General features: G+C 42.5%; 1 protein-coding gene across 1 annotated transcript; it reads left to right on the plus strand.

The window, feature by feature from the left end:
• The first annotated feature begins 2,893 nt into the window (after positions 1 to 2,893).
• ASCL4 (achaete-scute family bHLH transcription factor 4) lies at positions 2,894 to 4,195 on the plus strand. The gene has a single exon (XM_038387525.2). It carries the CDS (start codon positions 3,560 to 3,562, stop codon positions 4,163 to 4,165), a length of 606 nt encoding a protein of 201 aa, XP_038243453.2. The 5' UTR covers positions 2,894 to 3,559; the 3' UTR covers positions 4,166 to 4,195.
• Positions 4,196 to 17,768: the final 13,573 nt, after the last annotated feature.

Genomic DNA, 17,768 nt, shown 5'->3' on the forward strand with positions numbered 1-17,768 from the left:
AACAAAATTAGATCCTAAAATTCTGTCTGGGTTGGAGGGGATTATGTAAGGAGATCAAAGAGTCTATAGGTGGCAAGGCATCAAGGAGAGGAGATTGTATGCAGAAATCTGAGAAGGGAGATCGAGGTATACAAGGACCTATATATTTCTAGAAGGGGCAGTGTTTTTGGAGCCAACCCCTACATTGTCTTAATCTATCCCTGGATTTAAGATGAAAATGCTTATGAATTTTAATTTTACAGTGTGAGGGGCTGTTTGTGTAGGTAAAGGGAGCAGGATCTGGCCTATACAGAAGGCCAGTACACAAAATATGCATCACTTTAGTCCTACTTAAGCCCTCACCAGAGAGCTTAAGTGGGACTTAATTGGTGCATAGGCCTCGTTCTGGTTCTCTGCAAGGGACAAACTTCAGCCTGGGAGAATCCCATTATCTTGTCAATATGATAATCCAAGCAACAAAAATTAGCAGCATATTTTCACTTTTCTCATGTTGCTGAAGCAAATTATTCCATGCCAGTGTGGACTCTGATATGCACCTGGCTTTTCTGATCATTCAAATCAATATTTCTTCTATGATCATTTTACATTTTAAAATAATTAAGACCATGGATTTACTTTAGGAAAATCATGTATCACTTTAACACAGGGGGGTTTTCAGCACTCTGGGAACTGCAGGTGAGCAGTGATTACAGTTTTCAGAGTAGCAGCCGTATTAGTCTGTATTCACAAAAAGAAAAGGAGTACTTGTGGCACCTTAGAGACTAACAAATTTATTTGAGCATAAGTTTTCGTGAGCTACAGCTCACTTCATCGGATGCATACATTAAATATGGATGCATACAGTAAATATTGAAATAAAAGTCTGATGGCAATGAACAATGTTTGTGTTACTGAACTGAAATATAATTCTGCCTTTTGAACATGGGTAGACACTAGGAATGGTTTTAGAGACCATTCAAAAGACCATCCAGGATTTTAAACAGCAGCAGAGAATTCTTCTGGGCTTTTAAAGGTAAACTGTCTGTTTAAAAATCACACAGCTTAAAAAATAAGTGCCAGTCCTGTGTTACTCATGACACATTAGACTATTTTAAATGGAAGCATTATACAAACCTAATTTATTTCCATTTAAGCTGTTTGTTTGCTTTTTGAGTTGGACAATGACAACAGACCAGTCAGCATCCCATTTGTTTCTAGAGAATCTTAGTCCCTTATCTAGCACAATGCTGTAGTACAGGGATCGGTAACCTTTGGCATGCAGCCCGTCAGGGAAAGCCCCTGGCGGACTGGGCCGGTTTGTTTATCTGCAGCATCCATAGATTCAGCAGACCGCAGCTCCCACTGGCCGTGGTTCGCCACTCCAGACGAATGGGGGCTGTGGGAAGTGGCGGACAGCATATCCCTTGGCCCATGCCGCTTCCTGAAGCTCCCATTGGCCTGAAACAGCAAACCACGGCCAGTGGGAGCTGAGATCAGCCAAACCTGCGGACGCTGCAGGTAAACAAACCAGTCCGTCCCGCCAGTGGCTTTTGCTGACGGGCTGCATGCCAAAAGTTGCCAATCCCTGCTGTAGTATTTGAGTCACAAAAACTGCAGGGTCAGGTTTAAATAAAAAACAAACAAAACCCCGACTATTTTCATTTGTTAAATTAAAAACAAATCATGAAATCATGGCTACGCTAGTATTTGCTGAGAGCAAAAGCTGTACTTAAAGTTATGGTGAGAGTACTATTATGACCCAGTGTTTTCACAGATTTTAAGGCCAGAATGGACCATTATGAACATCTAGTCTGACCTCCTGCATAAACAACAACAATAGAACCTCCCCCAGATAATTAATGCAGCAAGCCCATAACTTTTGTTTGAGCTTTAGCTTATCTTTTAGAAAGACAGCCAGTCTTGATATAAAATGTTTTCACCCCTGATGAAAAGTATCATTCTAATGCTAAAGGATCACTGGATGAGCACCTGTTCTGTTCATTCCCTCTGAAGTATCTGGCACTGGCCACTATCAGAATACTGAGCTAGATCGGGACCATTGGTCTGACACAGTATGGCCATTCTTATGTTCTACATGAATGGTACAAAACACTATAGCCCCAGTCCTCTTGGCTGGTTGAGCTGTGCTCAGTGTAGGACCCAGAGGTGGAGGAGTGACTATATGCCACCTTTGTGCTTCCCCAATTTCTGAGGCTTCTTGGGGCTGATTCTGCCCCTGGTATAAGTCATGGAAGCCTCAGGACTGTTTGCAATGGTCCCCAAGTAAGTCGAGCATACTCTGAAAATTAAAAACAGGCCACTTTTGTGGCAATGTTTTTTAGGATTGCAAAAAAACCTCATACTAAAAGCCAAGCATGCTTTTTAAAAAGTGCACTCTGATGTCACTACTGCCAGCTTCTGACTCTGCACCAGCACATGCATATTTCTTGGTGTGTAGAATTTTGTTCACTTATTTAAGCCCAGATCCTCAAAGGTGTTTAGAAACCTAACTCTCACTGATTTCATGAGTCAGGATTTAGCCAAACATGTTGCAACAGCGGCACTGCCATTTGGGCGGTGATATAAGGGTTTTTTTTTTTTGTTAAGGCAGCTGGTCCTCACCAGAGATGATCAGACCATTTTCCATCAGACCAGAATTTCAATGAAAAACAAACAAAATAATCATGAACATTTTCTCAAAAAATATATTTTGAATTTTTGAACCCAGCTCTCCTCAGAACTTGCTGGAAAAGCTTTCTTTTCAGCTGAAGAAAACACCAAGAAAACACAGGTTTCAGAGTAGCAGCCATGTTAGTCTGTATTCGCAAAAAGAAAAGGAGTACTTGTGGCACCTTAGAGACTAACAAATTTATTAGAGCATAAGCTTTCGTGAGCTACAGCTCACTTCATTTCCTTTCTTGGAGGCATGCATGTAATCTTCATGTGAGACGACTTGCAACCACAAGAGAGCACTCTTTCCTTTGATGATTTCTCAGCCTTCCTAGAAAGCTAGAGAGATACCATATAAGTTTTGCATACTGCTGGAGAACCCACTTCAGTTAGATTGGAACAGCAGAAACAACAAAGGCTGCAGATGCATTTTGGATTACAGTGTGAAAAGCCTGTGGCTAGTTTTTCAGCTGACAGGAGATCTTGGTTCCTGAGTGGGAGGAGTTCTGCCAAAACTTTGAAGAGCCCTAAAAACTTTGGAAATTACCCATCTTTTGGAGACAACTTTATCAAAAGACGTGAGTTACAATACAAGAGAAGTGTTTAGAGCCTGGAAGCTTGTTTATGTTTGGTGTTAACTCTATGGACACACTTTCAAGCTAGAAGAAAAGGAATACAGGAACCCTCTTATTATCTTTTGAAAGATGAAGATCAGAGGAAATGCTAGGTTTAAAGTGTGGAGTGATGGTCCTAAAAGCCAGTCTATAAATTAAATGGCATCCTGTCTCTATAAAAGATTGAGGAGTAGAGCTGATTTTCAGTCATATAGTGGATTGTTAGTTTTGCCTTTAAATCTGGTCAAGAACAGAGCAGACTGTGGGGCAAAGGACCCAGTGCAAATGTTTCCTCCATGCATGGATTAATGCAAGATTTGGAAGCCAAATTTGAAACAATGGACAGCAATAAAGATAATGGACTATTGAATGGGATGTTATTCTCTGGCACTATGTCCATGGGTAATAACCATGTGAATCCTCATGGGTTACCACTAAGAGAACCCTTTGGTGTTCCCTTCCATTTTGATCCAAGTTACTGGGACCAAGCCTACCATGGTTATTCAGGTAGATTTTCCTACATCCCTTTCTCTGGATATGTAGGAGTCTATGACTATTCTTTTGAGCCTGCCTTCGTTCGAAAGAGAAATGAGAGAGAGAGGCAAAGAGTGCGTTGTGTGAATGAGGGGTACACACGCCTCCGAGAACATCTTCCCAAGGAGCTTGCAGACAAACGCCTCAGCAAAGTGGAGACCCTAAGAGCCGCAATAAATTACATTAAACACCTTCAGAGTTTGCTGGACTGTCAGCCATTAGGGCCTACCACTAAGGAAACAATATCTGCTAAGGAAGCTACAGATGCTTCCAGTCCTGATCTAAGAAGGGAATGCAACAGTGATGGAGAGTCTAAAACCTCTTTATCTTCATCTCCATACAGTGAGTTTGAGGAGACTTGCATCTAGGAAACATCATCTTCAGAAACAGATGCCTTCAAGACCAATCAAAAACTCTATTATTGTATCTAAATCCACACAATTTTTCTACAGGTCAAAATGTATCCGAGGAAAGAGCCAGGGAAAATAAAGGTATCTTCAGTCTCTGAGAGGACCTTTTCACTGTTGTTGCATGCATGTAGCCTAAAGGTGGTTCGTAAGGTACACAAATTCCTCTCAAGTTTCCTCAGCCGTGTTTACTAATTGTGGTTTAGATTATTAAACTTGAAACAGTTTTTAAAATCTAAATTACTCTTCACCTTTTATGCTGTTGGGTTACTTTTTGCATTTCACTCAGTGGGAAAATGAAAATAGATTAACCAGGTTTGGAGCTTTTTCCAGTCAGATTTATTTTCTAGTTTTCATGCATTGATACAATGATGCAATGTTTGGTTTGCAAATATTGTGGTTGCAGGCTGGGAGGGAGAGAGGATGTAAAAATTGGATATGTTCCACCAACATTTTTAAAACTCATGCAAATATTTCTATTAATATTAGGTTTTGAAAAACAATTACAAAAAATGAAATTTACATTTGGGGTAGGATCTATTTGGCAATGTCCTTTTTAATGCAAGAAGATGGTGCATAATTAGAATGCTTTGGAGGTGTGAGTATGTGAAGAAAACTTTGGACTTATTTTAAATAATTACTCTCAGCAAACGGCAGACTGAAATTTCCATCCTAACCAATACTAAATTAATGTGCTAAATATAGTTTCTGAAAAACCCCAATCAGATAAAGTCATAGTGATGAAATTGTGGTGAAGACATCCACCTTTTCCCTGTGCACCTTCATTTATATAAATTGTATTTGCAGAAAAAATGCTATTGATTATGACATCTGTTTGATTGTTGGAGGTAATATGAATGGAAACATAATCCTGTAGTGGTCATGTACTAGTGTCTTCAGAAAGGCTGAAATATATCAAGCTACATTCATATGAAAATGTGGGCATTTTTCCTTAAATTAAAAGTATTGTATTACATTTTAAAACAGACTTTTCTAAAATCCATACCTCAAGCTCCACAATATATATTTAATTTGAACCATTGTCACTCAAAAGGCAATTTTTTTCTCCAGATCTCTCAAAGTTCTTTTTTTCTTCATTTTCTACTTTCCAAGGCCCTGATTCAGCAAAATACTTAAGTATGTGCTTAAAGTTACGTATGTGCTTAAGTGTTGTGTTGAACCAGGGCCCAGAATGTTGTATTCTCTCTTCCCCCTTCAAATGATCTACCCCCATAACTTAAAATAATACCAAAATAAACATTTAAACTCCCCTCCCCCACAACATTTCCAAACTTCTACTTATGGACCTCACTTTGATTTGATGTTTTTCTCTTCTTACCTTCTTTTCCAGATACTTTGACTGAAATCCTGAAAATGTTCATGTACAAATATGAATGAACATTAGTGCTGGTCAGATACCTCAAAACAGTCCATGAATTTTGCTTAAATAAAAAATTGAATTGACTCTGACTGGTTTTATTTTCACTTTTCATGGGGATTAGTGAATGAGAAATGTTCCCAGAAACTGAGTTTTCAGGGAACAGGGGAAACTAGACTCAAGGAGCTCAATTTGTTTAGCCTAACAAAAAGAAGGTTAAGAGGTGACCTGATCATAGTCTGTAAGTACCTACAAGGGGGACAGAAACGTGATAATAGAGGGCTCAAAGGTATAACAAGATCCAATAGCTGGAAGTTGAAGCTAGACAAACTGAGACAAGAAATAAGGGGCACATTTTTAATGGTGGAGGTAATTAACCATTGGAACAACTTCCAAGGGTTGTGGTAGATTCTTCATCACTGGAAAATTTTAAATCAAGATTGCAAGTTTTTCTAAAAAACATGCACTAGTTAAAACAGGCCATAGGACTTCCCCGAATTAATTCCTGTGTTATACAGGAAATCAGACTAGATGATCACAATGGTCATTCTGGCCTTAAATCTATAACTCTATGACAAATTGACAGAAAGCAAATATTAAACTCAGAAATGTGAATAGAAATGTAAACCTGTTAAGTGTCCTCTTCATGAAATTAGGGAATGAAAAAACAATTATGTGACATATGTGTCCAACCAGCACAGCTCTCATTTCAAATTTTGTATATTCCACATTGATTTCTAGTAATGAGCAGCTCACTAGCAATTTAAAGATCAAAATTATTCAGCAAATAATTTTAAAGAAGAAAAACATTTGGGGAAATAATCATCTGCCCATGAACAATTCACAAACAATAAGGAGCTAAATTTGGTTTCGGAGTTATTTGCTATGAATTATTCATTCAGCTCTAATAGTACTAAAAAGCACTGTTAAAAATGTGAAGCACAGAGGCTTAGTCACTTGCTCTTTATATACTGGCTATGTTCCCTTTTTGAAGCAGGGCTGCTTCCAGTTTCCAGACAGTGCACCTCCTGCTGCGTGGGCAGTTGTCTGTGGGGGTATGGATGATGTTTCCAGAGTTGGAATATCTCTACAGGTGCATATGTTTTCACATTTATCTTTGGGGTGGGAGGGGAGGGTAAGGTAGTAGTCTGAGAACAGGACTAGGATTCCAGACTTTCCTGGCTTCTACTCTTGGCTCTGGATACTAAGGCCACATCTATACTACAACAAGATAACTATGGTGCTGCAGCTGTACTGCTGTAGTATCGTAGTTTAGATCCGTCCCACACAGTAGATTTAGATTCTAAGGCCAGAAGGAACAATTACGATCATCTAGTCTGACCTCTATAACACAGAATATAGAATCTCCCCAAAATAATTCCTAGAGCAGATCTTTTAGAAAAACATCCAATCTGGATTTTAAAATGGTCAGTGATGGATAATCTACCATGACACATGGTTAATTACTCTCACCATTAAAAATGTATGCCTTATTTCCAGTCAGAATTTGTCTAGCTTCAAATTCCAGCCATTGGATCATATTATACCTTTCTCTGCTACACTGAACAGCCCATTGTTAAATATTTGTTTCCCATGTAGGTACCTATAGACTGTGATCAAATCACCCCTTAACTTTCCCTTTGTTAAGATAAAAAGATTGAGCTCCTTGAGTCTATCACTGTACGGTATATTTTCTAATCTTCTAATCATTCTTGTGGATCTTTTCTGAACCCTCCTCAAATTTATCAACATTCCTCTTTAATTGTGCTGTTTTTCCATTGATGCAGGTAATCCACATACCCAAGCAGCAGTAGTTAGGTCGGCAGAAGAATTCTCCCATCAATCTACCTGCATCTATGGGGTGATTAGGTCTATCTAACTACATTGCATAGGGTGCAAAATCTTTCTCATATCCCTGAGTGATGCAACTAGATTAATCCAATTTTTACGTGTAGACCAGTCCTGACTCCCTTTGTGGCCTCAGACAAGAGACTTTAATCCTCCGTCCTCAGTTTCCTGATCCGTACAATGGGGTTTGTGATTATAGAGGTGCTGGTTGTGACTCTATAGTTAAGACAGTTGTGTTTTTCTCACAAACCTTTGTTATCTAAGAATAATGCCTATTCACCTATAGTACCTCATGTGGAGGCTGTGAATCTTAATTGTTGTAAAGTGCTTTGAAAATGAAAAACATTGTATATATGTATAAGTATCATTAATAGTGAAATCAATCCAAACCAATAAATTAAATATGGACATAATGACCATGTTACCTCCTGAGTATTGGATAGAATTCTAAAGAGTTTTTCAAATCACATTGTACCTCAAAGGCCTGTATTGGGGACATTGCAGAGCCAGCCCCAAGCCCCCCACCCCTTCCTGGTTTCACCTGGCATATAAAGAGAGTGTTACATGCCTTCCCCTCTGTGGCAAGCTAGCTCTGCTGGGCAGAGAGGGGGATGATGCCGTGGCTCTTCCCCCCCCCAGCTTCCTTTCAAGTGGCTAGCGACCCAGGACATGCTAACAGAGAGCAGCAGTTACACTCAGGAGAGGACAGGGATTGCATGTGAGCATGGAGAGTTCCTGGAATCATCATCTCCTCAAACGCACCTCCCCTCCCCCCATGAGCTAGACACTGACTGGTCCTTTGTATTGTTATGTGGCTCCATTTTGTTACTTGTAAATCTTTGATGTTCAGCCCTCAGAAACAAACCCTGGATAGGTGAAATAATACTGAGAAAAAAGACCGCAAGGGGTCAAATCAAGTGAACTTGTTGCAGAGAAACATTTCAATAAGTTTGTGGTCGTAGTTCTTATTCTTGTTTTCAAGTTGGATATTTTACTCCTTTTAACAATGGTGAAGGCTTCTAATAATGCCAACCAGACACTAAAGATTAAAGAGTTAAAATGTAATAGCCACCAGTAGGTGATTATTATTTATGAAGGCTGGAAATGAACTGTTAGCTGGGAATGAAACTCCTTCCATGGAACACTGTACTGGGAAAAAAAGATCCTTCTGGGAGAGAAAGCTCTATATTTTGTTTTCTCAGACAAGTATTGTGCTTTGTTTTAGCACAAGGAAGTACAAAATTGCTGAAGAATTCCCAAATACAAAATACAAAAATCCTATATGTAAAAATGTCAACAAAATTTTCTAGTGAATACTGCAGTTCAAAAGCTTTCCTAAACTGCATCTGTCTAGACAAAAGTTTTCTTCAAAGCTTCTAAAGTGTATCATTATCAGACTTTGAAAACAGAGGATGATTCAACTTGTCACCCTGGGAACTAATGTTTTAATAAAAATGTCGAACAGAAGAATTCTCTTCATTTGGCACAATTACTATTTGCAAGAAAGACAAGTGCTGCTATCCTTAGGAAAATGCTCAACAACTTTATCAAACTTTTGCACACCAAATGCATCCTCTGTAATCTTTCTATCACACCTGGGAAAAGAATGTCTGAAGCCCCCCTTCCCCCTCCCCCTCCCATTAAATTATAAATCAATTTGCTCCTTGATATTATCACAATTTTAAAGATGTATAATCCTGGCCATGGAATTGCTTTTAATCCCCTAATAGCTATCTAGTTGATTTCTTCAATCAAAACCAATCCATACTGCTTTCATGTTATATTACTCAGTGTCAATAAATACAGTGGGGAGATTTATATACACACACAGAGAACATGAAACAATGGGTGTTACCATACACACTGTAACAAGAGTGATTAGGTAAGGTGAGCTATTACCAGCAGGAGGGGGGGGCCTTTTGTAGTGATAATCAAAGTGGGCCATTTCCAGCAGTTCACAAGAATGTCTGAGGAACAGCGGGGCGAATAAACATGGGGAAATAGTTTTACTTCGTGTAATGACCCATCCACTCCCAGTCTTTATTCAAGCCTAAGTTAATTGTATCCATTTGCAAATTAATTCCAATTCAGCAGTCTCTCGTTGGAGTCTGGTTTTGAAGTTTTTTTGTTGAAGAATTGCCACTTTTAGGTCTGTAATCGAGTCACCAAAGAGATTGAAGTGTTCTCCGACTGGTTTTTGAATGTTATAATTCTTGACGAATGATTTGTATCCATTTATTCTTTTATGTAGAGACTGTCCAGTTTGACCAATGTACATGGCAGAGGGGCATTGCTGGCACATGATGGCATATATCACATTGGTAGATGTGCAGGTGAACGAGCCTCTGATAGTGTGGCTGATGTGATTAGGCCCTATGATGGTGTCCCCTGAATCGATATGTGGACACAGTTGGCAACAGGCTTTGTTGCAAGGATAGGTTCCTGGATTAGTGGTTCTGTTGTGTGGTGTGTGGTTGCTGGTGAGTATTTGCTTCAGGTTGGGGGGCTGTCTGTAAGCAAGGACTGGCCTGTCTCCCAAGATCTGTGAGGGTGATGGGTCATCCTTCAGGATAGGTTGTAGATCCTTGATGATGCATTGAAGAGGTTTTAGTTGGGGGCTGAAGGTGATGGCTAGTGGTGTTCTGTTATTTCCTTTGTTGGGCCTGTCCTGTAGCAGGTAACTTCTGGGTACTCTTCTGGCTCTGTCAATCTGTTTCTTCACTTCAGCAGGTGGGTATTGTAGTTGTAAGAACACTTGATAGAGATCTTGTAGGTGTTTGTCTCTGTCTGAGGGGTTGGAGCAAATGTGGTTATATCGTAGAGCTTGGCTGTAGACAATGGATTGTGTGGTGTGGTTTGGATGAAAGCTGGAGGCATGTAGGTAGGCATAGTGGTCAGTAGGTTTCTGGTGTAGGGTGGTGTTTATGTGACCATCACTTATTAGCACTGTAGTGTCCACGAAGTGGATCTCTTGTGTGGACTGGTCCAGGCTGAGGTTGATGGGGGTGGGATGGAAATTGTTGAACTCTTGGTGGAATTCCTCAAGGGCTTCTTTTCCATGGGTCCAGATGATGAAGATGTCATCAATGTAGCGCAAGCAGAGTAGGGTCATTAGGGGACGAGAGCTGAGGAAGCGTTGTTCTAAGTCCGCCATAAAAATGTTGGCATATTGTGGGGCCATGTGGGTACCTATAGCAGTGCCGCTGATTTGAAGGTATACATTGTCCCCAAATGTGAAATAGTTATGGGTGAGGACAAAGTCACAAAGTTCAGCCACCAGGTTAGCCGTGACATTATCGGGGATACTGTTCCTGACCGCTTGTAGTCCATCTTTGTGTGGAAAGTTGGTGTAGAGGGCTTCTACATTCATAGTAGCCAGGATGGTGTTTTCAAGAAGATCACCGATGGATTGTAATTTCCTCAGGAAGTCAGTGGTATCTCGAAGATAGCTGGGAGTGCGGGTAGCGTAGGGCCTGAGGACGGAGTCTACATAGTCAGACAATCCTGCTGTCAGGGTGCCAATGTCTGAGATGATGGGGCGTCCAGGATTTCCAGATTTATGGAATGTTGTTCACAGGTGTGTTGGAAATATTTCTTGAGTCGGAGACGTCAAAAATAGGATTCTAGGTCACCACAGGCTACCTACTACAGGACAGGCCCAACAAAGAAAATAACAGAACGCCACTAGCCATCACCTTCAGCCCCCAACTAAAACCTCTCCAATGCAGCATCATCAAGGATCTACAACCTATCCTAAAGGACAACCCATCACCCTCACAGATCTTGGGAGACAGGCCAGTCCTTGCTTACAGACAGCCCCCCAACCTGAAGCAAATACTCACCAGCAACCACACACCACACAACAGAACCAATAACCAAGGAAACTATCCTTGCAACAAAGCCCGTTGCCAGCTGTGTCCACATATCTATTCAGGGGACACCATCATAGGGCCTAATCACATCAGCCACACTATCAGAGGCTCGTTCACCTGCACATCTACCAATGTGATATATGCCATCATGTACCAGCAATGCCCCCCTCCCATGTACATTGGCCAAACTGGACAGTCTCTAAGTCTAAAGAATAAATGGATACAAATCATTTGTCAAGAATTATAACATTCAAAAACCAGTCGGAGAACACTTCAATCTCTTTGACTCGATTACAGACCTAAAAGTGGCAACTCTTAAACAAAAAAACTTCAAAACCAGACTCCAGTGAGAGACTGCTGAATTGGAATTAATTTGCAAACTGGATACAATTAATTTAGGCTTAAATAAAGACTGGGAGTGCATGGGTCATTACACAAAGTAAAACTATTTTCCCATGTTTATTCGCCCTCCGCTGTTCCTCAGACGTTCTTGTCAACTGCTGGAAATGGCCCACCTTGATTATCACTACAAAAGGTTCCCTCCCTTCCTCCTCCCCCCCCCCGCTCTCCTGCTGGTAATAGCTCACCTTACCTGATGACTCTCATTACAGTTTATATGGTAACACCCATTGTTTCATGTTCTCTGTGTATATAAAATCTCCCCACTGTATTTTCCACTGCATGCATCCGATGAAGTGAGCTGTAGCTCACGAAAGCTTATACTCAAATAAATTTGTTAGTCTCTAAGGTGCCACAAGTCCTCCTTTTCTTAAAGCTGATAATGAACAGTGTAATGTACAAATGAAATAAATGAGGGGGGTTGGGGGAGAACCATGTTTTCAAGGTGTAACACACTGTGCAATATCACACCAGTCACCTGTCATTTGGTCAAACTCAGAGAAACAAGAAACAAATTAATAAATAAAACCTTTGGGAGAGGATTAATTTCTGAAAACAAGGGCTTAAGATGACATGCTGACAGGTGTGAAGTTATAAGCAGGCAGTGAGATTTATGGATGGAAATTCTACTGAGAGAGGGGAAAGCAATGCCACTTGTGCCAGGTGGGGTAGTGAGCTGATGCAGTATTCCACCTCTGGAGGCCAGGGTGTCACAGTTTGGCACCCACTCAAGGCTCCCAGCTCCTCAACTGTCATCTCTCTTGGGTAGAGACCCATCTCTCTTTCCCTCCTGACCAGGGTACTTCCATGCTGCCCAGGTCCCTGCTTACACTGTGAGTTCCCCTGCAAGCCAGACTGCTTAAACAACCAGTATCTGCGCTTTGCCTTCCCTCCAGAGGCTATAACCAACATAATTGCCAGAAGTTACAAGTTATCACACAGCCCTTTCTAAGAAAACACATTCATTCTTAAGGTGAAAGCATTATAGAAAAAACATAATAAAAGAATACAAGAATATATAAACAATTAAAAAACATTAAAGAGCCCTGCTTACCAAAGATCACCCACAACTCCAACAAGGGCTCTGGTAGGAGGCAGTCCTTCAACCCCCACATGGGGTATTTCTGTTGTTACAAGTTCACAAAGACTGTTAGCTCCTCAGGTAACAGGTAATCAGTAAACAAAGGTCCCTTCCTTAGGGCAAAGTTTCAAAAGGCTAAGTTCTTGCATAACTGGAGGGGTTACATTTGCACACACCTCCCCCTAGAGATTTCCTGGGAAACCCACTTTGTTCCAACAGTTCATTCTTGTCTGGCATATTGTTTGAAATAGTCCTTTGAAGTGCATAACACTTCCCAGGGTTTTCATTGGTTATCTTTCCCCCCAGAGACATTACATGGAGTTTTACAATAATACATAAACTTTGTATTTTTAAAAGAGTGGACTTCAAAGCTCCTTAAAGGTGGGTTTTTCAAGGATACCTCAGGAAATTGCCATATCTGCCACACTGGGTTCAAATCTTTGGTCATGGGTGAAATGAGTTTGGGGGGGCTCAACCTAGCTCCGTAGTAGGCCTTGATCACCTCACAGGGTCTTCGCAAAGTTTGTCATAATACGATAATAGGTAATCTCTGCCTAGGAGAAACCCCAGGCTGAAATAAAAGGTGGTGTGGGTGAGGATTGACTCACATTTGGAATTGGACTCCAGAAAAGAAATACCAAAGAGTGCTACGAGGTCAGGGTGAAGGAGAAGTAGAACAGTTTAGAAGGCTGGAATAACAGGGTCACTGGAGATGTATCTAAGGCACTAGGAGTGCTAACCATTTTTCCAGCAATACCTCTGCCACATCCCAGGTCCACACACAAAGAAAATTCCAACAGTGCAGAGGCAATCACACCATAATTTGTGTTACTCTTGCTTCGAGCAAGGCTGACCACCAAGTGGTCCCCCACCTGCCAATCTCCATTAATACAGTGCCAGTGTAGATGGGCCTTGCTGATGCAACAATAGCCCCATAACAGTTCTCCCACTAGCATCCCACAATGCACCAGTCACTGCTTAAGAACCCTTTCTGGTCCACTTTCTGCACTTCACTGCACAGGGAGCAAGTTTGCCCCAAATAACTTACCAGTACAAATAGCATGGCTGCACCCACCATGGGTTATTTTCCTAGGAGTCAGCTTCTCCATCAGAGATCAGCTCCATTTTGCTTTGATTGCTTGTGTGGCTCCAAATAGTCCTTCCTATGAGTGTGCTGCCAGATGGCCTGAGGCCAATGTGTGGGGTATTTGCAGCAATGTGGGGAAAGGAGCAGATGGGGGTCAATTGAATTCAGTCATAAGGGGAACTACGGTCTCTGAGATGGTTTGTGAGGAGGTCTATCTGAAATGGGCATCACTGGAAGCAGTGAGCATCATGGGGAGAGAAAAGACCAAGGGACTTACAGTTCATTACAACAAAGCCTGGGACAATAATAGAAGGTCAAGTGCAGGGCAGACGTCATGTCTATTATTTGATGAACTGGACTGAATCCTTGATTCCCACCCTTCTCTGTACTGGAAAGCTTGGGGACTGCGTACAATGCAGTGGTGGGGAAAACACTGGTTCTGTGCACTGAGAAAGCCAGATGGATGAGGAACTGCATTGGGTGCCTGAGCCATTGCCAGAATCTCAGGGCATGTTTCAGAAGTCTCAGGATCCAGACACAGCAGTGGAGCTGACAGCCACATTAGTTCAGCAGGAGGAGGAATCAGAGGACAAGTAGCCTTCTACACTAAGCGTGCAGTTTTTTGTTGCAGTATGTATGAAGGGGTGATTCTGTAGGCTCGGGGCAGGGGAATAGATTTTTGCTGCTGTTAATGTTGCTAAAAGGGTGGATACAGGGTAGAAACCTCCACTTTCCCCCATGCCCTACCAGTCCCCACCCACCTCTGCCACTCCCCCTCAGCTACCCCAACAATAAGAGCTCCCAAGCCCCTCCACACACCCCTTGTGAGGTTCTGAAATAATTCCCCGATTTTGGCCTCCCTCCTGATCAGCCCCTCTCTGCTGTGGACTGCATCAGCAGCTGCTCTTGGTTAGGGAGGAAGTGCCCTACTTCATGTGCACAGCAACCAGTAGTGCCAGACCATGTGGTATGGGCTCAAACTGGCAGCCCGAGGTTGGATTTTTTAAAATATCACAGAAAACACAATTTAAAAAGCCTAAAAAGAAGAGACTCTCACTGCCAGCAACTGTGTATAGGGCGCTGTGATCCAAGCATTTACATGGCAGTGTATCCATCTGTCCATGTGTCAGCCCATGGCTCCGAATTCACATGCTGCTCTCATCTCCCTGCAATCATATCTAAGGAAGCCTTTCTGTTTAATTCATGCAAAACTACATATGTAGGCATATTTGTTAGCAAAGTGATCTACAATTAACACAGGCCAGGAAAGTTGGGGGTGGGGGAGGGATTAACTACAGAGCTTATCCCACCCGCTGTAACACCAAATACACTCTTGAAGGCCAAGTGGAGATTCCTCTTAATCTTAGCCCTTATTTGCCCCCAGGCCTCAGCTGTTATGTCGACTTTCCGGTTATGCACACACACAGAGAAATATTAGATAAAAACATGAACACTTTTGCTGGACGGTTACAATGTAACACTTTACTTAGAATTCAAAACACACAAGGATGCCCAAACAGAGACACAAAGCAGGCTGCTCTCCCTAAAACAGAGAGGCACAACTCACCCCACCTTAACATAGGCTGTCCTTGACTGCGGATGACTGCTGCTAGGCCCAGATAGCACACTTCCCTACTGAGCCCTGTTAGCCAGCAAGCAGAACCAGAAAACCCCCTGAAATTTAAAGTGACAACCTACAATTTTAATAGAGTTTTCAATACACCACCACTAATCTTGAGTCTGGTGCTGACAGCATCTGGGGATCTGGCTCCATGTCAAACCTCTGACTGCCCGAAGCTGAGACTGGATGACAGGGGATGGATCACTTGATAAGTTGCCCTATCCTGTTCATTCCCTCTGAAACATCTGGCACTGTCCTAGATAGACCGTTGGTCTGACCCAGTATGGCATTTCTTATATTCAAATGTAAAGTACTAGCCCCATTGCCTTATTTTTGTATATGTGATACCCAGATTTGATATTGGACCTGCCCTGTGTTATATTTACATGTGTAATAAAGTATCTTCTGGGGTAGAGGGAAGTCTCTGTGTAATTAACACATCTGTCAGACTGTTCTTTAAAATTCACAACACTACAGGCCACCCTTCCCTAATTAATACAAACCATGCCTAAAACCAGGAGAAAAATGAATCCACCATCAACACCACAAGCCCACCACCACAAAAGCACTTCACAGCGGTTATCTATTGCCCCTCAACACCTCCAGTGCTTTTGTAAAGCCCGTGGCTTTACAAAGTAAGGGCACAGTTGTGACCCTGACTACATGCCCATCCAAGTGAGTCAGAGGGTAAAAAGTGCCCTGTTCCTCCTGTGTGGGTTACTCACATCACCCATAGTAGAGCTGGGAGAGAGAGCTGCTGTCAGGAGGCCGCTATCCCTCTCCTACGCAAGTAGGGGGCAGAGCCTTGCCTGAGACCATGTGGAAGGATAAGTCATCTTCCCCAGGGATATGGATGGAGCAATTACATCCCCCACCATAGCAGGAGGGGAACGAGGGACCCAGACTGGCACTCAGAAGCAGCCTGAGTCCTGGGGCCGTGCAACTATCTGCTGTCTCTTCAGTGGGGCTTGTGGCAAAGCCACAGCTGTGCTCTGTGAAAACTGACTTGCCCTAGATTGACTCCAGTGTAACAGATCCAGTGATTTCAAAGGGACTAGACCCCATGAGTAAGGGTATGTTGGATTGAGTCCCGTCTCTCAGAGCCTTCCAGGATCTCACAAAGTGCCTTGAAAATGCTGTACTCAAATGAAGCTCTCTGAGCGACACACCCCTGCCCTGAGCAATGCCCTAAAATTGCCCAGTCCAGGCACAGGTGTGAGCTTTACCATTATGTTTTACATACATGCTGTTTCCTAATAGCACTCAGACACCCCAGGCTGTGCTTTTCCGGGCAATTATTGGCCTTCTCTGATGAATAAAATCAATCATCCTTGGGCAGGACACCTTCCCTTCCCTGAGTGTCATGTCCCAATGTCTAACTGCTCCATCTGAACAGGACACTGCCTTTAACACGATCATTTTGGGGGTAGCCAGAGCTCTTGCGTATTTCTTTTCTAAAAGAAGTGCTGAAAGATAGTTCTGCCTTTTCTCCAGTAGCTGGCTGTGGAGATGACAAGCGCATTCTCTCACTCTTGCTGAGTGACTTTGATGCAGGTGCTCTCTTGGGCTGTGACCATGTCAAGTTTCACCACCTAAGGAGGGTCAGTGCTTGGATGGCAGACCTCCCAGGTAGAGGCGAGGGGTTGGGGGGGAGGGGAGGCATGTGGAGTCAAGTGCCTCCTCCCGGTTTTCTCCTTGGCTTGTACTGAGCATGCTCACATAGACTGAGCATGCTCAGTAATTGCTGAAGACAGCGGCCATGAGTTGGCTCTGCTCCCAGGGAAGCTCAGGGCAGCAACAGCATGAGTACTAATGACCGCACCCTCTGAGGATGAAAGCCCTGTGCAGGCGGCCAGCACAAGACCTATGCACCACATAAGTCTTACTTAAACCCTTGGGGAGCCTGTGCTCTCACTCTGCACGGGGCTGAATTTTGCCCTGTGTCAGTTGCAAATCAATGACCCACAGTGTGTTAAGCAGCACTGTGCTGCTATAAGTACCAGCTTTAGGGGAGGCAGCGTCTATAGTGGCTAGGAACCTGGACTGAGAATCAAGAGACCTGCATTTTATTCCCAGCTCTGCCACTGACTCGCTGTGTGACCTTGGGCCGGTCACTGCCCCGCTCTGTGCCTCTGTTTCCCCTCTCACCTTTTGTTAGTCTTGTCTATTTAGTTGATAAGCTTTTAGGGGGATGGGCTGTCTTTCACTAATGCAGCGAGGCCCAAATAAATACATTATTATTAATAAATATAATAATCTCCAAACTGAGAAGTAAATC

Source organism: Dermochelys coriacea, chromosome 1 (genome assembly GCF_009764565.3).
Source record: "Dermochelys coriacea isolate rDerCor1 chromosome 1, rDerCor1.pri.v4, whole genome shotgun sequence".
Taxonomy (NCBI): Eukaryota; Metazoa; Chordata; order Testudines; family Dermochelyidae; genus Dermochelys; species Dermochelys coriacea.